Source organism: Gymnogyps californianus, chromosome 3 (genome assembly GCF_018139145.2).
Source record: "Gymnogyps californianus isolate 813 chromosome 3, ASM1813914v2, whole genome shotgun sequence".
NCBI lineage: Eukaryota > Metazoa > Chordata > Aves > Accipitriformes > Cathartidae > Gymnogyps > Gymnogyps californianus.
Genome location: NC_059473.1, coordinates 410,606 through 433,769, shown reverse-complemented (window position 1 = coordinate 433,769; position 23,164 = coordinate 410,606). Strand labels below are relative to the sequence as shown.

General features: G+C 45.1%; 2 protein-coding genes across 3 annotated transcripts in view; one reads left to right on the top strand and one right to left on the bottom strand.

Moving 5' to 3' along the window:
* CFAP61 (cilia and flagella associated protein 61) overlaps nucleotides 1-12,562 on the bottom strand; it is a 134,034-nt gene extending 121,472 nt beyond the window's left edge. Inside the window, exon 1 of one of the 2 annotated variants that reach the window (XM_050893300.1) lies at nucleotides 12,559-12,562. The gene's annotated coding sequence lies outside the window, so the exon portion shown is untranslated. Of the gene's footprint in view, nucleotides 1-3,636; nucleotides 3,733-12,558 lie in introns of those variants that run through there. The other variant, XM_050893299.1, reaches the window with a different exon arrangement.
* On the top strand, nucleotides 2,105-14,605 carry CRNKL1 (crooked neck pre-mRNA splicing factor 1). Its single transcript, XM_050893301.1, has 14 exons — nucleotides 2,105-2,152; nucleotides 2,646-2,798; nucleotides 4,427-4,518; nucleotides 4,632-4,790; nucleotides 5,149-5,315; nucleotides 5,832-6,010; nucleotides 6,675-6,845; nucleotides 7,529-7,720; nucleotides 8,477-8,536; nucleotides 9,695-9,775; nucleotides 12,212-12,451; nucleotides 12,872-12,973; nucleotides 13,566-13,814; nucleotides 14,356-14,605. Exons 1-14 carry the CDS (start codon nucleotides 2,105-2,107, stop codon nucleotides 14,521-14,523), a joined length of 2,061 nt encoding a protein of 686 aa, XP_050749258.1. The 3' UTR covers nucleotides 14,524-14,605.
* Nucleotides 14,606-23,164: the final 8,559 nt, after the last annotated feature.

The following is a 23,164-nucleotide window of genomic DNA, read 5'->3' as shown; positions in this document are numbered from 1 at the left end:
ATTGACATGCCTAGCAATTTCAGAACATATAGGGGCAACAGACATTCAGGCCATCTGTGACTATCCACTAACAGTTCATTTCTTTCAGCTGTGTTGCTACTCAATATTGTAGCCTGTTGTGATATAATCAAGCATTAGGCATATAAAACATAAATTGACCAAACACAACAGCTTTCTGCTCTTCCTTAAATATATTTGTGCAAAATATAGCATTACTAACTCAAAAAAAGTCTAAATAACCAACATACTTAGACTAGCAGAACACTTTTACCAATCTACCAAACACAATAGCCATTTCTAACATTGGCTCCAAACTCAGATGTGATGCCCAATTATTAGGCCCCACAGATCCCAACTAAAATGGGACAACAAAGGAAACCCTGAATTTTATACCTTTTAAATACAGAAAAAGTCATGGGCACAGCTACATCTTTCACACACAATCAAGACATCATTATAGGTGACAGCACAGGTCTCAGTCATGCCAACATACGTTTGCAAAGAGGTCCCGGAACCAACCTGAGGCAAAACGTCCTCTGCAGGTTTTAGTGCGTGCACTGAGTAAACAGAATTGTGGTTATGTAGAAAGAACCAGCTAGGCTAGAGTGTACTTATTACTGAGTATAACAATAACATCTACAAGGAAAAAAGTTATACTAGCTTGTGTAAGCAACCTCTCAAACGTCTTAAGTTGTAAGATATATATATTCTTCCTAGTGGAGTGGAAGGCAACTATACCCAGGGCTAAATGACAGGTCATTCTTAAAATGAGCAAAGAAAACGGCCACATAATTCACTTACACATTTCATTAAGTAACTGCAAACTGTGAGACTACTAAAATAGTTGGTTAATTTTTATTAATGTCAACTCCATATATCAAAATAAACAGGAGTTTTAAAATGTCGTTAACGAACTTAAGTCTAGCATTAAGATTACTCCAACTGGGGAAAACAATTTGCCACATTTCCGCATTCAATAACTTAATGCATTGAAAAAATATCACCCCCTTCTCCACTAGCTCCCCTTAAAGGCCCTAAACACTCATGCAACCATGACTGACAGAAGGCAGCATTTACATGTGAAAAATGTACCGTTTTCATAAGAAAATGCACTGTTCCTACAGCAAATCCTGTACTTCTACTATGAGAGCAGCATACCACAGATGAAAGACTTGACAAAACAAGCAGATAAAGAACTGTCGCTCTTCCGCACTAGAATAGTTCTCTGCCTCCCTAAACAAGTACTCTCTTTTTCAGCACAAGCAAGATTCCCGTGTGGTATTTTTTTTCCTGTCTCTGACTCAAAACACACCAAACGCGTACGTACCATAGGCGCGCATCTCAGGAGACTTCTGCAGGACACCCGATCGCCTGGGGAGATGGCAGGCGGCACCTACGCACCCCATGCCGAACCAGGCCGAGAATTAACGGCTCAGCCTCAGCAGCGGGGATGAACCATGTCGACCATTCCCATCCCCGAAAGGCGTCGGGGAACGAGGCCAGGCCCGAATTTTAAAGGCTCGGACGGCCCGAAGGAAGGCCGCTAGGTCTGAGAACGGGGCAGAGCTCTCTCACCTGACAGGAGCGAAAGCGGCACGGGCCGTTAGGGCGGGACAGGAGTTTAACGCCCGCACTATTCACACCTCTCGGGCCATGCATCGGCAGCACGGACCCCGCTACACCGTAACAGACGTACTCATCGTTCTTACGGCCGTCTCTCCCCCGACCCTGGGCGCCCAGCCCCGGCCCTCGCCAGCCGGCCCGCAGCCCCCTCAGGGCGGGTGAAGCCCCCCCCTGCCCGGACTCCCGCCCGCCGAGCCGCCAGGGGGCGCCGTCTGGGGGGGGGGGAAGGCGGACACAGGGAACCGTTTTGGGGGTGTTGGACCTCCGGCTGCGCCGGGCCCTCACCTTCCTCCCGCTGCGGCGGGGAGTCCCTTTCCCCGGAGCGGCGCGGCACGGCCAGGACTGACTGACCGGCCTCGGCTCCGCTCTCCGCCTCGCTACCGGCGTCGGGAAGCGCCGCCGTTACCCTGGGCAACGACGCTCACCGGCGCTGCGTGAGGTTAGGGGTGAGGGGGCGGGGCTAGCACGGAGAGGCGGCAAGATGGCGTCTACGGCAGCCGGGAAGCAGCGGATCCCCAAAGTGGCGAAGGTGCTCGGGAGGAGGCGGCAGCGGGGGGGCCGTGGGTGGGGAGGGTGGTCGTGGTCCTCGGAGCAGCGCCGGCCACCCCGGAGCGGCCTAGCCCCGCAGCTCCTCGCCGGGCCGGGAGAGCGGCGCTCCCCACGGCCTCCGGCAAGCCGGTAAAACGCCCGGGGATTTTTCACGGTAGCTCAGCGATGCGTTGAAACACGGGCGGCTGCCGCCCCTGCCTCCTCCGCTTGGGCAACCGCCTCCTCCCCGCGGTCGCGGGAAGTTTTGCCTCTCCTCATGCCTCGGGCGGGAACCGCGTGGGCTGGGGCTAGCGCTGGCCACCCCCCTGCCCATCTCGGGGTGGGTGGGGGGCCTGTGTGTCTCCGGGTCCTCCTTCGGTAAATACTGAACGTGGCGAGCCACCGGAGTAAATTAATCGTGGGAGCGAGGGAGGATTTTCTTCAGTTTTGCATTAGAAGGAGAAAATGCGAATCGAGCCCCCTTCCCCTTACAGGTGAAAAATAAAGCACCTGCAGAAGTTCAGATCACCGCAGAACAGCTTTTAAGAGAAGCAAAAGAGAGAGAACTCGAACTTCTTCCGCCGCCTCCGCAACAGAAGATCACAGATGTCGAAGAGCTAAATGACTATAAACTCAGGAAGAGGAAGGTAAAGGAAAAAAAACCAAAAAACCAAAACAAACCTAATCTTGATGCCCCTATAAAGCACTAAAATCTTACTATGTTTTCACTTAAACAAGATGTAGTCTATATGTGGGTTTTCCAGATGAATAGCAATTCTTAAAAAAGCACTAACATTTTCATAGAAAACACTACTTTTGTGCAGAAATTTTAAGTTAAACGTGTTGTTTAACATGAAATTTGGTAGTACACATCTCACATGTCAGCACGTTCAGAACATTGCAAGGGTAATTACATACATAGTTTATACGCAGTTTCTTCATCACCACTAGTATCTGGCCAGTCAGCAGGACAGAACATTAGCAAGCTTTACAGTAATGCTGCTGGTTTTTTTTTCCACCTCAACTGTTTAAAAAACACAGCGTGTTTGCAAGTGGTATTTCAGTTCTGTGTAATTATGGTACTCCTTAGCACACTTTAGAACACAACTGTCTACACTAGTTATGGTTGTGTTTGATGATTGTCTTGAAACCTGACCATTTTACATGTCAGATTTCAGGTATAATTTTTTCTCCTTGATTTAAAAGAACTGCTTTGCTTGTGCAAACTTATTTACGGTTTTGTTCTGCTTTTGACTTTGATAATTGCTGTCCTGGGTCAGCAAAGCAAGGATATCCCTAATGGGGAACTTTAAATGTTTTCAGCACTCAGCAATTTTTTTTGTTTGTTTTTTAGATACAGGCAACATAAGCTAGAGCTATCATTCCCTGAAGCATATATGCATATGTTCAGAACTGGTGACTGTTGTAGCACAACACAGCATCCCCTGTACTCAGCCCTGAGTGGGTGTTCATTTCCCTCCTTACCGTAGTGGCTGGGGCTCCTCGTCTTACTGTGCTGGATGCTGGTGTCCCTCACTCGGGCACATGCAGAGCAACTGGAGTCAGATGATCAACACCACAGCACTGCAAAAACAATGTTTGATGTTATCTTTTTTCATCTCTCATATGAATGCCAGTAACGAGCCACCACCTTAACTCTATTAAACCATGTTTAGCCACATGTTAAATACCAATAGCATTGATCCTCACAATAGCCAAACACAAGGCTGAAGATGCCCTCACCATTGCACTGAGCAGTGAAATTTGTCTAGCACATTTGATGCCCGCATATTAAATCCAGGGAGTAAGAATAAGGCATCTTGCTTTAAAGAAAAATTTAGAGCAATGAAACATACAGGCCAAAGTCAATAAACTCGTGCTAGTGCATCCAAGTATGTTCAGGGTTGTCTGTAATGACTGGATTCCATCTGTCCAGGTAACATTGCTATTGGAACATTAAGCAGGAGATTAAAAAAAACAAAAAAAAAAGTAAGATTTTAGTGCTGTCAGTTATTATTCCATCAGTATTTCAGGTATCAGGTTGCAGGAACTTGAGTTTAGTCCTATTCTGTATGATGAACAACACTTCTAGCTTCTCTGTTATGCAAGTTTTAGAAAGTGTTGTATTGAGTATGATTTGTTACTACATCTGTATGGGTGTAAGACATTTGGAATTCATTCCAATAATAATAATAATTATATTCCATAAGCCATTTATAACAAGATTGGTCTGCACAGAGGAATTTCTTACTTAAGGAAATAATTTTCTCCTCAGACTTTTGAAGACAACATAAGAAAAAACAGGACAGTTATCAGTAACTGGATAAAGTACGCACAATGGGAGGAAAGCCTAAAAGAAATACAGAGGTAATTATGATGCAGCTGCAGACATCTCTTATAAACCTTTTAAGACATATGTTGACAAACACCATCAAAGTCTTGAAGGCACATTATATATGCAACTTCTCTTTGCTTTCCAGAGCCCGTTCCATTTACGAGCGTGCTTTAGATGTCGACTACAGAAATGTCACACTCTGGCTGAAATACGCAGAAATGGAAATGAAGAACCGCCAGGTTAATCATGCCCGAAACATTTGGGATCGAGCCATTACCACCCTCCCCAGGGTGAACCAGTTCTGGTACGTTTGCAGAGAATGGAGCATTGCTTCTACCCCCAAAGACTACAGATCATTTTTCTGTTTTGGTATCATACAGAAGTACATTGTTTTCTGTTTCTGCAAGTCTTCAGGCTAGTCTGAGAAAAAGAGGAAGGCTTAAGTTTTGGAAAGGTTTTGTACTTTGAGTGGTAAGAGTATTGGGAGAGAGGGATGTTTGTGTGCCTGCATGCTGCCAGGCAGAACAGTATCTATAGGCATTTCGGGGGTGCAAGTGAGGAATAGGTGAAGAAATCTCAGTAATGCTCTTAAGCACTCCAAAAAATCCTTGTAATTTATGTGTTTACTCTGTGATTGTAACAACTTGATCTTGTTTTCTAAGGTATAAGTATACCTACATGGAAGAGATGTTGGGGAATGTTGCTGGATCACGTCAGGTGTTTGAACGTTGGATGGAGTGGCAACCAGAAGAGCAAGCTTGGCATTCCTACATTAACTTCGAGCTGAGATACAAGGAGGTGGACAGGGCGCGTACCATTTACGAGAGATATATCCTTTTTAGTGCATTGCGACACCTGCCCAAGTTTAGGCCTGCGTTCTTCGTTTCTTTCTTATCTATTCTATCTCCAGCTATGTCCCTGTGCCCCTTTTTACTGTGGTGTGTTGGGAGTAAGCCACCATGCTGGGAGTCAGCAGTAGGTATTAAAAGCATGTTTAGCATATGCCTCCAAATTAAGGGACTGTACATCCTGCCACAACAGTGTATATTTAACAGCACTCACACTTCCAGCTTTTCTGCAGTCATCATTTCAGATTTCTCCTCCTTAAACTTCTCCCTGACCCTTGCCTGATTTTTATCCCTTTTTAAAATTTTCTTTTAAGTTCTCAGTAAGGCACAGAGCCTTTATATGCTTAGAGCTGTTTTGTGTCTTCTTCCCAATTGCATTTTTTGCGTATGCCATCCTTGGGAGGTGTTTCATACAGTCCATGACCCTGTAGTCACTGGGAAGAAGGCAGTTTGAAGTGTCCAATCCAACCGCCACCATTTCTTTAACATAGCTCTACTTGTTATTGTTCATCCTGATGTGAAGAACTGGATCAAGTATGCCCGCTTTGAAGAGAAACACAGTTATTTTGCTCACGCAAGGAAAGTATACGAGAGGGCAGTGGAGTTCTTTGGAGAAGAGCATATGGATGAGCACTTGTATGTGGCTTTTGCAAAATTTGAGGAGAACCAGAAAGAAGTAAGACCTCCTTGATAATACATCAGACTAACACCAACTGCCCCCACAAGATTTATTCTTGAATATCAAACTCAAGGCCACTCAACATTCACTACAATACTTGTGTTTTTCAGCACTTTATGAGATGTTGTTATTGTAGCCTGAGTTAAGGAGACAATTTTTTGCTTATCTTCTATTTGCTGTTTGGCAACAGCAAGGAAATATGTTCCAAGAAAGGTGGGCACCAAATCTGCCAAGCCTGAGAATAGCATCATGGGATCAAATACAAATCTGAGGATATGTAAGTTTGAGAGGTTGTAGGCCTGCATGATAAAAAACTGAATTAGCCATGTCTTTCCTAGACAGTCTCTTTAAAGTGCCCAGGCCATTAAGGAATTGAGAACATTCTGTGAACCCAAAGCCACAACCTCTTAAAAATATTTTAAATATTCCAAACGTGTAAATGAATAAGAGATAGTGGATTTTGTTGTTTACAGAATTCCCCCCCCCCAAAGTTTACTCTTCAGTGAGATCTGTGTTAGTCTTGTCCTAAAAGAGTCATTTACACTGAGATATTCTGTGGTTCTGTATTCTATTAATTATTGCCACAAGCTTATTGAGAAATTGTGGGGGAGAACAGAAGCCGCTTTGTAAATATTACTCAAATGATATTTAATATTTTCAGTTTGAAAGAGTAAGGGTGATCTACAAGTACGCCTTGGATAGAATTCCAAAACAGGAGGCCCAAAATCTCTTCAAGAATTACACCATCTTTGAGAAGAAGTTTGGAGACAGAAGGGGAATTGAAGACATCATTGTCAGCAAAAGGAGATTCCAATATGAAGAGGAAGTGAAGGTATGTACTACAAATATCCTCTGGGCTCATCGTACATCCAGCTGCTGCTTAAGGTACATGAGTGTCTCACGATATGAAAGGCTGACAAGTCTTACATTACCCTTGATACTCAGTCCAAGAAAATACCAAGGGAATGCTGTTCTTTTTGGAGGCAGAATTCCATCCACAGGGGAGAAAATGATGCTTGCATCCACTGCTTTTTTGTTTCTGCATTCTAACGTAGATTGTGGAGCCAAAGTTGTTGATTGAACTCAGCTCAATACCCTTCACAGTCATCTTGGGGGATAATGCAGTTTAGCTTGTAACTTGTCACTTCTGTTATGCAGTAACTGTTACAGGACACCTCACCTATGTGTAAATACCTTTTTGTGAGAAAACAGGTGTGCCACACCTATCTACTATTCACTGAATACTGCGTATTTCATTAGTTCCTCTTCCCTTCTCACAGTGCAGTGTGTTTGCCTTCACTTAAAGAATGTTTGTAGGTAAAATAAAGAAATACATGCACTTTAACCTAAAAGCTCTAGCTTAAACATACTGGAGACTGGCCATTTTTATTAATATTCCAATAATCTATTTTAAAGGAGAAATTCTGAATAAAAACTGTAAGTAAAGGAACAGGGTCTGTTATTTGTAGTTACTCAAGTTTCTTTCCCACTTCCCCGCTCCTGTCTTTCTGGAAGGCAAATCCACATAATTACGATGCATGGTTTGACTACCTGAGGTTAGTTGAAAGCGACGCAGATGCCGAGACTGTCCGAGAAGTGTACGAAAGAGCCATCGCCAACGTTCCCCCAATTCAAGAGAAAAGACACTGGAAAAGATACATCTACCTTTGGATTAACTACGCGTTATATGAAGAGCTGGAGGCAAAGGCAAGTAGTAAGAACTCAGGGGTTTTTTTCTTTCCTTCCCAAGTATTTTCCTTACATTAAATAGCTGCAGATATTTTAATAAGAAAACTGAGAACTAAAAATATGTCTTTCTTGTTTTATGTAACTAGCTACAGGATTTGCTATTTAAGCATGGGGTTTTTTTTCCCTTCAATTTTCCATCCCATGCATAGGGGAAAAAAAATATTTCTGTTTCACTCCACCCAGAAACATGCCAATAAAAGCAGAAGTAGGTCTTTCTAGCCCCATCTGAATTGCCTGTTCAGGCTGTTACCTGAACTTGCGAGATAGTTTTATGTTTAACAAATCTATGTGTGAAGTTGTTCTATGAAGCAGTCAAATGCTTGCTACAGTGGCCTTTTGAGGCTGTGTAAGTATTTCTTCCATTATCAGTCATGTAATGTTCTGGCTGCTCTTTATTGTAGTGCAGTATACCTCTTCAGCGTCTGTTAAAGGAAAAAAGATTCCCCCCCCCCCGAAACAGGGACACTCCTGGTTTTGTTGTCTAATTCTTAGTATTGAATCTTGTTTTGAAAAGATGACTCTTGCTGATTCTCAGGGGTTACCATCTTTGAATTGTGCACGCTAAGTAGATAAGTACATTTATATCTTAAGTGTACGTGATTCTAAACAACTTGACTTAAAAATACTGTTCTGCAGTTTCACAATCATTGCACGATTCAAGATCTAGTGTAATCTTAGCAGTGAACAAAGTATTTTATTTGCCTGTTCTTACAGGATGCCGAGCGAACCAGACAAGTGTATCAGGCATGTATCGAGCTCATTCCCCACAAGAAGGTATGGCTCCTCCAGCAGTTTGTATCAAGTCTTGGATTAAAGTTGCACAAGATAAGATCCTTTAGTTTTCTTTCCCCCCAAAGCTCAGGTGTGTAAGCAGTTCCAAATGGTTACTAGCACATTCATGAAAACTCTACTTAAGACTTTAAATATCCCTTCCAGTTTCTCATAATGTCTGTCTTCCAAAACTGATAGGGTGGGGGTTTTTTTTTTTCAAGCTAAGGTGTTAAATGGCTGTAACTTATATCATCGATGGGAAATGGCAGGCTACATACTGATGTCAGATTTCCTCATACAGATGCAATGCAAGGGTTTCTCCAGTATTTTTAAACCACTGAGTATGCTCTAAGCAGCTGAAATAACACATAGTCAGAGGATAGTCCAGTACTATTAAGCAGCAGGGAAGAACTCTTATCTATTCTTTACTTACTTCTTTTCTTCCTCAAATTGGTCCTTTGATAGCTGCTCTCAGCCCAGTTGCTTGTAGTCTCCACAGAACACTTGGTCTGTTTTACAGGGGGTTACCACCTTTTATAGCAACTGTTCCTAATTGTCTGCATGGTCCCAGCTGAGGGAGGTGCAGCTGATAAACCATCTTCCAGGTGTATATTCCCCGTTACAATTGGTCTTCAAGACCGATTTTTTTGGTTTTGTGGGTTTTTTGCCAGTGAGCTTTAAGTAAAATATCCACTTGGCCAAACCCTTAAAACAATTAATCAGCATTGCCTTGGAATGTCAAGAAATCTTAGTTCATGTACTTCCTTTTCTAGTTTGTAATTAATCATGTCATCTGAGTATCCACTGTGTAGATTAGGATTAATCTGTAATTATTAAGAGTTGATTAGCTGTTAATTGATTCAGTGATAGCTGATATTTTACCAATCAATTGATTGGTTAACAAACCATTTTCTTTGTTTCAGAAGACTTCTGTCCTGGCCTTTTTTGCTTTTATCCATGGACTATATTGTCCTGTTCTAGAGAGGTTGTTTTGGGTTATGAGCTCTCAACTTTTCAGCAGGAAAACACTGAGATCAAATGCAATTAACTGTAGTAGCAGTAGCACCTTGTATAGATGGAGTGGTTATTTCTTTAAAGAACAGATGCAGTATTATTTACTAAACTTCAAACCTAAACATCACATTGTTCTTTTTCTTTCAGTTTACATTTGCCAAAATATGGCTGCTGTATGCACAATTTGAAATACGCCAGAAAAATCTTCCGCTTGCTAGAAGAGCTTTGGTAAGCTTTTGTTAATTCAATAATAGACTTTACTAACTAAGAGTAACAAGGGAATGGCATTAAAAGATCTTAAATTGTCCTTTATAAATTGCTGTTTTAATCCACTTAAATAAAGCATCCGAGAAGTCTGCAGGGACCAGTATTTACTGTCATGTATGATTTAAAAAGAAGTGTAGCTTGATACGATGAATTAGCCACGGGCAGAAATGAATGCAGCTTTCTCGTTTCAGTTGACAAAACACACATCTGAATGCAAGAGCACCCAAATCAGCTTAGTGCACTTGGAAATTTTTAACTGCTGCTGATTTGTTTAAATGATACTTGTACTAACAATAGCGTTTTAAAAAGCATTTTAAATAAATAGGAGTTTTTGACTCTCGGAAGTTAAGACCTGCCGAATAGAGCGTTTGAGTCCCAGCTACCAGGTTGCTGATAGAAGCAGTCATGGGGACTTTGCGCAGGCTTAAGAGCTTCTGTGCGAATTCACTATGTGAATGTCAGCGTGTCAGAGAACAATGGAGTACATTTTGGCAGTAAAGCCTTCTGAAATGAAAAACTTTCTTTCCCTTCAATTCAGATACTCTAAATAAGCTCAGCGATAACATTAGGAATTTTGAGAGAGAGCTAATGTTGGTAGCGGTTGAGGTGGCTTGATTTTAAAGAGGAAACTGATGGGGTTTCCATCAAACCCACGGCACAGCAGTGCTAAGAGCATAAACGTGAATGGCCTTCTGTAGCTGACACTGGACCAAGTCTGCGCCCAACGTGCTAGTAAAGCTTTGTCTCTTGAGCTGGACTCCTGCCCGTAACTAGAAAAAAATGAAGCGGAGGGGTGAAGTCTCCGGTGAGACTGTTACTGTCTCCCCGCAGGAGAAGACAACCATCTGTCCTGAAGCACGTTGCTCTTCTAGCTTGGCTTAAGATATCGTTGCTCAACGTTATGATAGTCACCAGTCAGCACCCTGCTTCTGGCTGCCCTTTTTTTGGGGGGCAAATGTTACGGTAGATTCTGGAACGGGTGCTTTGGCCTGTCCAGAAATACAAAGTTCCCTCAGTTTCCTTTAAGCTTCTCTTTTGTTGGTCTTTTCCCCTGTTGTTGTTTAGTTTCTTTGACAGACTTTTCTTTAGTGGGTCACCTTTTTCTTATTTTGGAAACCGGATTTTGCTGCTGCAGCCGTAATACTTTTTTGGACTGGACCCAGATTTGGCAAGCCATTTCTTTCTTTCTTTTGCAATGAGTTGACTTTGAACCACCTCTTTGTCAAGAAGCCTTGCTCCTGTCCTGAGGTGGGGGTCACGCGCTGTCACCGTGCAGAAGAGAAGGTCCAGCTCCTGATGCTGAAGCTCTCATCAGCATGCAGACAGCACCTTGCTCTGCCTTATTTTCACTGGCTGTCGATGGTGTGTGGATTCTTGGTTTTCCCAGGGTCTGAGAGATGCTGGGACTTGGAGACACGAGATCAGCTGGAGCATATGCTGCTTAAGAAAATAGTAATGGGGCGCATGTGGGGAAGAACTGAGCATATTTTGAAATAGAAAAGGCATTTGTAGAGCTGGAGGGCCATAATGGTGACCAAATTGATGTTCCCAAGTGGTGGTTTCCTCCATTTTTAATAAGTACCAAGATAATCAATGTGCAGGAAAGTTGTGCAGGAGAATTGTAGTGAGGGAATTTGATCTCAAATTAATTCACGTTAGCTTGAGGGAACAGAGGCTGCAGTGCTTAATAAATAATACTTGTCTACAGAAGTGACGCAGAGTGAAGCTCGCTACATACCTGTCTCAGGTATACCCATTCTTAATTCTTGCTTTAAAAGATTCCCAAATTAAGAATCAGAAACTGCTTTCTCACAGCTTGGCACCATGGCTTAGGACAGAGAGTTTTCTTCAGATGCTGAAGCATATCAAAAAGGAAATATTTTTTTAAAACATTATTCTCCATCTATCCATTACCGTAAGTCAGCAGGCAGGGAGCGTGGACAATTCTCTATGTGATGATGAATAGCAGTGGTGGTCCAGGAGACAGTTTCTCTTGATATAATTTGTTTTATAAGATACTTGGGAACTGCTTACCTGGAAAACTGGTACAGACTGGTACTATGCTTTCTTCAGCTTTTGATGCAAGATGAGGTGTTCATTTGATGAGCCAGGGTGAGTTTCAACTAACGCTTTGTGGGGAATCCATGTTATGTAGAAGTGTAACAAGTTAGAAGGTGTTCTGCTTTCAGAGTTGTTGTGGATGTTTACGGATGCACACTCATTTTGCAAACATTGGTTGGATTTCATACTGGCCCTGACCAGAGCCTTCAAAACCAAACTCTGCTCAAAAATGAATTTTAGTTCAAATACTGGAGAGTAAACAGATGTTTAGAAAATAGCGTGGTTTTTTTTCCTTCCAAGATCTTTAAGTGGTTTTTGGGTTTTTTTGCTTAACAGGGGACATCCATAGGTAAATGTCCGAAAAACAAACTGTTCAAAGGTTATATTGAATTGGAGTTACAATTGCGAGAATTTGATCGTTGCCGAAAGCTGTATGAAAAATTCCTGGAGTTCGCACCGGAAAACTGCACGTCATGGATTAAATTTGCTGAACTAGAGACCATTCTTGGCGATATTGATAGAGCCCGTGCAATATATGAGCTGGCTATTGGCCAACCCCGGCTAGACATGCCAGAGGTAAGGGGGTAGATGAACTTTGCAGCTGGCACAATTTTAAGGTATTTATTACACAGTGTGGCTAATTAAAATGTAAATAATCTACCAGCTTGAACAGAACTACTTACCGTAGTGGCTTCGCCTGTGTCTTATTAATTTAGTATCTGTTTCTTAGCAGGGTATGCAGGACTATAAAACCCGTGATAAAACATGGAGGGAGAAACATGCTTACAGGAGTAAGCTAAATGGATTATGTGCATGAGATGATTTGATATTGCTTAGTCGTAATCCTACCTTGTACAGTCAATAAATACTCAGATCTCTGAAACTTTTTTCAGAGAAATTTCACATTTATCCACGCTCCTCCTCTTTTTTCTTTTTTTTTTTTTTCCCCATTATCTCAGTGTGCTGTGAACATAAGCAGAGACTTCTCTTTTGCAGGTTCTTTGGAAATCCTACATTGACTTTGAAATTGAGCAAGAGGAGTATGAGAAAACAAGAAATCTTTACCGCAGATTACTTCAGCGGACACAGCATGTTAAGGTCTGTATGGGTACCCAGAACACCAAATTGGTCTTGAATCTCGTCCATAGCAGATGGAAACCCTTGACTGCTTTGATTGTGTGGCTTTTTCAAATCAGCAGTGAACCTAAGTTCAGTCCCGTGCCTGTGCCATAAAGAGGGGAAAGACATTTCTAAGTTACATATAACAACCGGCATATCTTACATGAAAGAAGGCTTTGCAGAAGGTTTCCAAGCAGCCCTCTTCCTGCTGAGCAGCTTTGGAATTTTAGTTGCAAAAACATTGCACGGAAAAAATAGTTGTGATTTTTTCCAACGTAGTTTGGTGCTGTCGTTTGACTAAATTCAGATGGATTTATCATGACCCGAAACAACCGCAGGAAGCTTGTCAGAGTGGCTTACATGAATATTCTGTCTTGCCAAAATGAGGCAAATCTCACACATGTGAAACAAATGTGAATTTTCTAGGTATCCGCTTATGAAAAAGTACTTTAGACTTGCATTGACATTTGTTTCTTTGGCTGCTTTTTTTTTTGTTTTTTTTAAACTATTACTTAGCGATCAGACTTCAGAATGGAGGTTTGAGCTTGGTTTTGATTTGCTTTCACCACAGGTATGGATCAGCTTTGCACAGTTTGAGCTATCTGCAGGAAGGGAGGAGAGTTTGTCAAGATGCCGGCAGATTTATGAAGAGGCTAATAAGGCAATGCGAAACTGTGAGGAGAAAGAGGAGAGAGTCATGCTTCTGGAATCCTGGAGAAACTTTGAAGAGGAGTTTGGAACCGATACGACTAAAGAGAGGATAGATAAACTGATGCCTGAAAAAATAAAGAAGAGGAGAAAACTGCAGGCTGAAGATGGGGTAAGAGGAAAAATTTTGCAAGGAGTCACTTTGAATCCTTGGTGGCTTTATGCTGGGGTCTGGTACACCAAACCAAGTCGGCTATGATGGATGCTCTAACTGCATACCGGTTTGACTGCAGTAATTGAAAAAAAGCATTGGCCTGGAACACGTGCTGCTGAGCTCCTTGCTCTTCAGCAGGCTAGGTGGGCAGTTGATGCAGAGTGAAATACTCCTGCCGAATGCTCAAGCTGCCTTTACTTTAAACTCCTACCCTAGACAAATCAAAACAGCTTCAGGTAGTACTATGCAGATAGCGTTTGTTTCGTAACTGTGTTTGGGAAACTACAGCCAGGCTGTTCATCAAAGCTGCCTGCTCGGTGTGCACAGCAGAAGTCGTACTGTCTTACACCCGTTCAGCTCATTGGTTTCGGCTGTAATGGATGGTCTGACAAACCTTGATTTTAATTTTATCTCACTGTTACGCTTATTAAAAGCGCTTTCTAATAGCTAACATTAACATGCAAATTAAACTTGCTTTGTGGTATTTTTTTTTCCCTAGTCTGATGCTGGCTGGGAGGAATACTATGATTATATTTTCCCAGAAGATACTGCCAATCAGCCTAATCTCAAACTGCTCGCTATGGCTAAACTCTGGAAGAAACAGCAACAGGAGAGCGAAGCTGCAGAGGTGGATCCAGACAAAGACATTGATGAAAGCCAGTCTTAATACATTGCCTTTCCCCGCCCCTTTTCTGGGGTATTGTACAGTATTTTCATTGGTGACAAATAAATGTATTTGAAGAGTTTTACTATTATTGACTTGAGACATTTTTTGTTTGGGAAAAAAGCACCGTCGTGGAGTTGATTCCCTTAAATAGTCTGTTGATTTCCAGCAATTAAAAGGAAAGGTCGTGGGGCAAGTGCAGGAGTCTGCAGCTATTACCAGTGATCTGAGAACTGGAAGAACTGGACGGCAGCTTTGTTTTTAGCACAAGACCCACTGTTCTAAGGCTCCTACGAACTATCACAGTACTGCTTAAGGATGTTAACGTGCCAAGACAGCAGATCTACTTTCTTTAATGAGAGAGATGTCTCGAACCATTCCTGATTGATTTTTCCAGTAATTCTGTAAAATACGTATTGATCATGAGGATAGTTGAAAACAATAAATCCTATTGACTGCAACCTCTTCAACTTCCCATCCAAGTAAGCTTTTATCCCAGGAAAACTGTTTAGGAGGGACAATAATAGAAGTTAAATACACTGAAACTAGCCCCTGGAAGACAAATCCGTAGAAATTAGTACCACACGGTTAGTCTGTGTTTTAATATTTGAATGTCTTGGCAGCATATTTTGTAGTAAATAATCTATTGGGGAGTGAAGTAGACGCAGTGGAGGTAGGCTTCTCAATGTTTTTTGTATTTCATGGGGAAAAAACATTGAGCCTAAGCTTTCTCATCCGTAAGTTCTTGGGGGGGGGGAAGGAGCCTTTCTGTCTGCTTGCGTGGGCTGGTTCCCCGCTCCAGGGCAAGTCGGGCAGCCTGCCCTTGCGGTGGGGAGGGCAGGGATCGCCGCCCCGGGGGCTCGGTCCTGTGGCTGGGGGCCCCGACCACCACAAAAAATGGTCATTTTTAAAAAAAAAAGCATGCAAGTGTGCAATAACCACCAGAGCTACGAGTCAGGCCTTAAACAAAGCTGCTGTTGACTAAAGACTGGGCAGTTGCCACCGCTCTGGCCACATCTGGGCTGTCCAGCTGTGGTCAGAGCAGCTGGTCGGCCCTGGGGCTCTCCCTCGCACTGCCCAGGCCTGCCTGCAGCTGGAAACGCTTCCTTCCCTGCGCACCCCGTGGTCAGAAACCAGATCCTCCGCCCTTCACCGTCTCCGTCACCGTTGTCATCCTCCCTGGGCTAACGCTTTTGAGCTTCTCCCTTTTGCCTGGCGTGGGGAAGGGCGACCACGCAGGGGATGCACCGCAACGCTGCTAGGGAAGACCCGGAAAGGTCAAGCGGGACTTTGTGGCCCTGGGGAGGGTGGTCAAGGGCACGGGGACCCAGGTGCTTTTCCCCTTGATCCTGCCAGCGAGGGAAAGGGCTTGAGAAGGAGGAGCGGAGGAGGTTGCAGGTCAGAGCCTGCTCGTGCAGCTGGCACCGATGAGAGTGATGGGGCTTTTACCACCGGAGCCCTCTTGGGTGGGAGAGATGGGATCCACCTGGCCAAGGAGAGCGGAAGGGAGCTGGCCAAGGGGCTGGCCAATCCGCCGAGAAGGCTTTAAATTGGGAATGAGAGGGCAGGAGGTGATGGCTGAAGGGGAGAGAGGAGGGGAAGGAAAGGAGTGAGTAAACAAGCAAGGAAGGAGGGCTGGGTTGGCAGGACAGGGCATGGGGTGCTGTGGATAAGGGACATCAAAGCCAGGACAGGAGGATACCTACACTGAGGGTATGCTTGCAAGCAGGGCAGCGTTATGGGGGAAGCTCTCACTCTTTTCTTGGGAATTCTGTGGGAGTGGGTGCCTGCCTGGAGTGCCCGTGACTAGTCCTGTTAGTGCAATGCTCTGCTCGATCTGGTAAGTCCTTCCTGCCCTGTTCTGTCCCATGTTTGTTTATCTTGTTAACTTGGCTGGCTGACTGGTGAGAAAAAATTACTGATGGGGCCTGTCCTCAATCCCTTGCTAACCATTGTTATTCTGAGTTAAAAAACCAGACACTTGGATTTTCAAGCCAGCTATGTAAGTTTGTACCTTCTATTTTAAAGTTTGATTATTGTGGGGGGTGTTTTCACAACAGTAGTGAAGCCAGTGGCTGTAATACAGCTGTACGATTGCACTAGTTATTCTTTCTCCCCAAATTCTCCTAAAATCCCGCATGGTAAAGCAGTGCTGTTTCATCGTGACAACTGAGAGGAGCATATCAACAGGATAAAAATCTAGTTTATTTAAGTTTATAGCGGCCCTTATGCCTTCCAGGCTTTTAATTTTGCCAGCGTCTTGGTGGTTTGGGGAGGGGGTTTTGTGGTCGGTTTTTTTTGTTTGTTTGTTGTTTTGGGGTTTTTTTTGTAATGGGAGGCCACGGTTGCGGTCCCAGTGCATCCCAGCAAGGATGCGCTGAGCTCCCTCCCCGCCGGGCACCAGGCGGCGGCAGAGCCGCTCCTGCCCGCTCCTGCCCGCTCCTGCCCGCTCCTGCCCGCTCCTGCCCGCTCCTGCCCGCTCCTGCCCGCTCCTGCCCGCTCCTGCCCGCTCCTGCCCGCTCCTCGGGTCTTTGTCCGCGCAGAGGCTGGGGGATACGGGGATTTTGGGAATCCCGGGGCTTCTGCACATCACGGAGCATCCCACGAAGGGCATCGGCGGTCGAAGGGGAGCAGCTGAAGGGGGAATCTCTCCTGCAGCAGTTTTTCCTTAAAATTGTGAACTGTGCTGCGTGCCAGCAGAAAAATGAAGGCGCGTACGTTAAAAGGGAGAGCAGAAGAGAGAGGGTCCGCAGGGCAGTGGCAGGCAAAAATTGCATGTAGCGGTGCTATAGTGGCAGCAGATTTATCTTGAGCTGTCTTGGCTGAAAGTTGGGGTGACGTTTGCTTTGATCTTAAAGACAAAAGTGGAAGTGGAATGAAGAACATCTGATAAAAATAGGAGCGAGCTGGTCCTCACGCTAATGTAACAGATAAAGCATTGGGTATTTCTAATCATTTCGACTTGCATGCAATTTCCCTTTTCTCCTCAGTGTCTGGAAAAAATCCTGGAAGAACACTGATGAGCTAAGTAGAAATTTCCTCGTGCTGGAAAAGGCATCAGGGAAAACCGACAGAGAAGAAGGGTTGTGGGGTGAGTCTCACAGGACTGTTTTTAGCACAGGAATCTTAACTTGTCTTTCTGGGGATTCCTGTCTCTCTCCCAGATTTCCAAGGTTAAAGACAGGTTTCCATGAAGCACAGGGCCAGGGTCTGCTGGCACCTCCTGTACAGCACAAGTCCCTGTTTACGGTCCTCGGCTCCATCTCCCTAGCACAGATGTTGCCGAAAGAGCGAGACCCATCCGAGCCTTCTCCCCGCTACCCATCCCTGTGTTTGCCCTGGAATGGCAAACCCTTCAACATCTCCATCTTCTCGCTCTGGGTTTTCCGGGGCTGTGCTATGTTTTGCTGCTCTGAATTTGGATCTTTGAGATCTGGCTTTGTCTGTTTAAATGCTGGAACGCCCGCAATGAGCGATCTCGACTGACACGCTGAATGCTACATCTCTAGTAGTAAAACTGTTCTACCCTTCAGAGCACTAATGAGACGTACAGGTTTAATTGACTTCTCAGGTCGCAGCCATGTTTCCACCTCATTTCTCTCCCTCCTCTCCCTGTTATAAGCTTATCTTGGAAAAGGCAAACAGGAGGTTTTTATTCCATAACAAGCGAAGCAAAATTTAGCTGCTAATGTAACTTTTGTACAGCCAAATGCTGCCACGGTCAAAGCATGCACTTCTGTCTCTCTTTGACGTTGTGCACAAACGCAGGGATGACTGTGTTTGTGATCTAACTTCTCGCAAGTTTTATTAGAAATTGCTTTAAGATGTTCTCTACGCATAAACTCCGTGTTAGTACAAATCGTTACGGCAGGTTTTGACATCTCTTGAGGTTTGATTACATCGAAGGTGGTGGAAGTGTAGGGATTGATTCCCGGACTCCGGTGCGGGTAAAACCAAAGACCTTTATTGTTTACAAGTTTGTGCTTATATAGATTCATTAGCTGTCCACGTGCTCTGGCTTGTTCCTTGATTAGTTAATACTTTCTGTTCACGCGCCGCGGCTAAGCTTCTGATAAGCAAGACACACATCTTCTGGCTTCGGTCCCACATCCGTGTTCCAAATTATTTGAGTCTTCAGCTTCTTTTCTGCGCGCCTGCTTCATCCCTTACTCCCTCATTCTCTGTCTTTCAAGGCTACGTCTAATTGTTCAAGGTCGCTCGCAACGCTCCCTGCGAATCCCACATGGAAGAATGCGAAACGTGTGGGTTGCTATGCCAAGCTCGCCGTATCACAAATGTACAGCCGCAGCGGGCTGCCCGTGGCGCCGGCGTTTGCCTTTTTTTAAGGTTCTTTCCCATTAAGTCTCCTGAAGCTTCGGGGAGGGTTCCCGCGGGTTTCGTCCTTGTGGGCCTGACGCGGCACTGGTCCCGCTGGGAAGCGCGGCTGCGGTGGTGGCCCTGGGCTCGTAGGTCCGTAACCACAGCTGTAGAGCTCCGAGCGGTCCTCTCGGAGGTGATGGAAATGCCCTGAGCTGGGACGTCCCCGGGTGCCTCATCATAGCCGTGCCTGCGTCCGGGTCTCCTGCCACCCAGCCGGCATCCCTGGTCTCCCTCCTGGCAGTCATAGGTAGGAATGAGAGGTGAGAGGCCCAGAGCCCGCCGGGAGGAGAAAGGGGCTCTTATACGTCTGGAGTGGTAAATGGACACAGATTTCTGTCCTGTTTTCCCTTGGAAAATGTGAGGCACCTGTAAAGCAGGCACTTTGTGCCAGAGATCCTATGCCCACCGAGAGTACTTGGCCAGACTTATCCTTCTGTTACACTGAGCGCAAAACTTCAGCATTTTTTCAACAATTTCAGTACTGATCTTTTGCATACTTCAAAAGCGGGGGTGCCGAGCTTAACAAGGCTCAGCTTTCCAGGTATCTACAGCGACAGTTTTTTTCTCCCCTCAGACTTTTCACTGCTGAAATGGGATTGAACCTTGTCTGCCAGCATCCTTGCAGGCCTCGAAGTAGATCTCAGTTTAACGAGTAGGAAATGGCATCGGGCAGGAATCCCCTTAAGAGAAACCAACGGAGAAACATCCCATCCATGGGGAGGGTGAGATGCCAGAAGGAGCTCTCTTTATGACTGCGCCTTCAATATTGCAGGCTGGATGTCGAGCAAGACAGAACTGTGGGCACCGAGAAGTTGCTTTTACTTGCTGTTGCAGCGAGCACGCTGAGGAAGGTGCCTGTGCCTCCCGCGCTCTCCTGGCAGGCTGTGGGTCGAGTTCGTTAGCAGCAGTGCCAAATCAACTCCTTCCCTTTGTAAGCAATTCACGGTTTGGGGGGGGGGACGGGCAGCAAGGAAGGCTGCCAGGACGTGGCAGCTTTCAGCACGTGACTGCGGCTTCCCTGTAGCTTCTGCACTCCTGTATACGATGTGGATTGCTTGCATGGCCTGGCTCCCCTTCCTAACTTTTGGGGCTTTTCACAGAGGCTAGAAGCTGCAGCAGACCCAAATTGGGGGGGGCTTTGCCACTGCCCCCAGGGCTGTGAGCAGCAATGCTGGCTACCGAGGAGGCAGCTTGGGCTTTTGCTTTGATGCAGAAGCAGATGACGGTCGGCGGGTCTGCGAAGATGGTGCTTATCAGCTAATGGTGCTGTGCTCTTAATGAAGAGATTATGGCAGCCACAGTGGTCCTGAACTGCGTCGTGGGAATGAGTGTGAGGCTTTCAAAGGCTGGATGGTTCCGAGCGGAAACTCCATTTCCAGCCTGAGATGACATGGTGTTTTTGGAGACGGCAGAGTTCCTGTGCCTTTACAGCTTATCCTGCAAAGGAAAAGCAGAAAATGCAGCACTCCTGTATTTAATAGCAACTCTTTGGGGTTTTTTCACTGCACATATATATAAGACATTCTGATATATTTAAAGAAAACTCTGCTAGCTGTGAGGAGGAATGCAAAAGCTCACACACTTGTTGAGCAATCAAGATTTGCTGATGAAGTATATTGATGATGCAGTGGTTGGTTTTGTTCAGGGTCCTTTATTTTAATCTGTCCAGCTGATATATTGCCATGTCTCTTAATTCCATCCTTATAAACTGAAGTCCTTGAAGTTCTGCTTGCATCTTGATAAGCCATAGCCCTGGAAATAGCCGTTTACAGTTGGCAAGGATTATTACTTTTTGTTACATGTACACAGCTATGTGCAAGCAAAGAAGCTGGCCGTACCTGTTTAATCAGGCATGTGTTCAGTTAACTTAAGGAGAGAGAACCAACATTTCAGTGGCACTAAATGAAAGATAATTTAGATGAGACTGATGCCATCTTTGCAGTTTCCTAAACTCCAGCGGATGCTGACTCCAGAAGTGGAAAAACTGACTTGCACATGTGATTTAAACTTTTTGTGAAGTTCTATTCCCCCCCCAACAAGTAAGAGCAGGTGGTTGATTTGGTGCAAAATATTAAAAACTACAAATCTTTGAGTTAAACTCGTACCAAAAAAGCAGCAGAGCTGACTCGTGCTGTGGTGACTGGCATGGGGGTAAGTCTGGGATCTCGGTCAGGGCAGTAACTGGGAAGATCCTTGTGGGGCTGGGTCCCCCTGGGCATGGGGTATCTCTTCTGGAGGCACACAGCGAGCTCAGAGCTGGCCGATGCTCGGCTGGTGTGTTGAGGCAAGGCATTTCTTGTCAATTAGTGATGCTGCTCCTTCCTATGGACAGTAAATCTCCATTTATTTATTTTTTCTTTTAATTAGCAGCATAAAAGTCGGCTTTGCCAGCAGGCACTGCTTGCAGCAGTGTTCGTGCTGGCAGCCGTGGATGCCGCTGTGCTTTTACCCCTGTCCTGGACTTCCTGACTTCTGTAGGGGTTTTTTGAGACGCAGCGAACAAAAGTAAATACGCTATTCCAGGTTTTACCTACGCTTGGCACTGGCTCTTTCAGTTCTTCCCTTGCCTCCCGCCTCTTTCCCTGCCAGAGGAACGCCTCTGACCCCCGGCAGGCTGCTCGGCGCTTTGCTGCGCTCCGAAGGACAAGGCTGAAACAAAATGTTAACGTGCATGTCAGAAAGCGGTGTTGAATTAAATCAGAGTGCACATCAAGACACTGAGGACCTGGTCCTGATAGGGGCTATAATGTCATCTGCCCTCTCCCTGATGGAGAGCTATGCTGTCAGCAGCGTTGTTTCATGTTCTTCTGGAGCATCTCCGTCTCCTGCAGTGCTCCTGAGCGCCGGCCCCAGCGCAGAGACGCTTCCCCCGCACGTATAAAACTGTCCCCTTCGCGTGCCGAGATGCAGCCACAACTGTCTGCCGTGGGGCGCTTGAGGATGTTCAGGTCTGACTGAAAGAGGACACGCTTTGGCAGATGCCTCCAGGTCCAGCTTCGCAGTGCCTCAGATGCCCTTTGCTTCTGCCCTGTGTTTGGCCAGTGAAGTTTTAAGGGGTCGTTAACGCTGCAGTACGAGAGAGTGGTTTGATTTCTTTTCCTTTGTCTTCCTCAGGGGCAGAAGTCAAGGAAACCTGTTAATTTTACGTACCTGAATTTGGGGCAGGCTTCTGTCAATACCTGGTTATCTACATGGCTTCTCCAAGTGCTTTTCATGTCACTGTCGGGCAATACTCTCCCATGCATGTCAAAGACCATTTAAAAATGTATTCTTCTTTACTATTTTCTGACTTTAGTTTTAACTTTTGCAAACCTGCTAGGGTGCAATTTGGTGATACTGAATCCTTAAGAGAAGGACTGTCCGCTGAAAAATAGCTAAACAGTGCCTCAAAGAACTACCCCAAGCCCAATTACAATTTTATTAAGCAGTACTTCATAGTGGTGTTTTGGATATCAGGTAGGATTAAACCACCACTAGATTGTCAGAACAGATGCATAAGTGATGTTTACAGGGGTACGACGCATCCAATCTCGAGAAAGCGGTCAGATTGACAGAGAAAAGCTTTTCATTCAAATTCTGGAATTTTATGATAGAATTGGCTGTTAGCCGTGCTTAGTATGGCATGGGAAAGCCTAAAACCCACACCAGAAAATGTGCCGCAGAAGGTGACTTTGTAGGAACAAGTTCATAAAAGTCCGTGTTCTTTTAAAAATCATTTCAAACATTGCATTTTTTTTAAACTAATGCAAATATATTCTTCTATCAGCTCCGCAGACAATCAAGAACCCAAACTGGCCAGCTATTCTGTTGCTGAAGCAAAATTTTGGACAGAATCCCTCTCTGGGTAGGTTTTATTCCTTGGTCTTGTCATTAATTTGGGGGGGGGGGAAAAAGCAAACTCTCTGAGCTGCCGCAGCGGGCAGATTTTATCCCAGTCTGCAGCCTGTGCCTGGGTTCTCTGATGTCTAATAAGGAATAAACTCCTCTGGCGCTTTTCCTTTTGGAGGAGGGGAATCTCTCCTCTCCTTGTTCTCCTGGGAAGCTGGTAACCAAGCATCCTGGGTGTAGGGCTTTCTGCGGTTGGAAGTGGCCAGTGGAAAACTGGGGGGGGGGGGAAGCGGAGGGGTGCAGAAGCACATCAGCTGCGCAAGCTCTGCTTCCCGAGCAGCGTGGGCTCAAAATACGTGTTTGTGTCCCTCAAAGGGAAAGGCAGCGCTTTTGAAAGCAGGGCCGTGTGTTTAACTCCGATACAGAAAAACACGTG

Coding starts and splice junctions, on each gene's coding strand:
- CRNKL1 (XM_050893301.1), top strand. CDS start 2,105: ATGGCGTCTACGGCAGCCGGGAAGCAGCGGATCCCCAAAGTGGCGAAG. Junction 5,316..5,831: donor GCGTACCATTTACGAGAGAT/ATATCCTTTTTA, acceptor ACATAGCTCTAC/TTGTTATTGTTCATCCTGAT. Junction 8,537..9,694: donor AGCTCATTCCCCACAAGAAG/GTATGGCTCCTC, acceptor TTTTTCTTTCAG/TTTACATTTGCCAAAATATG.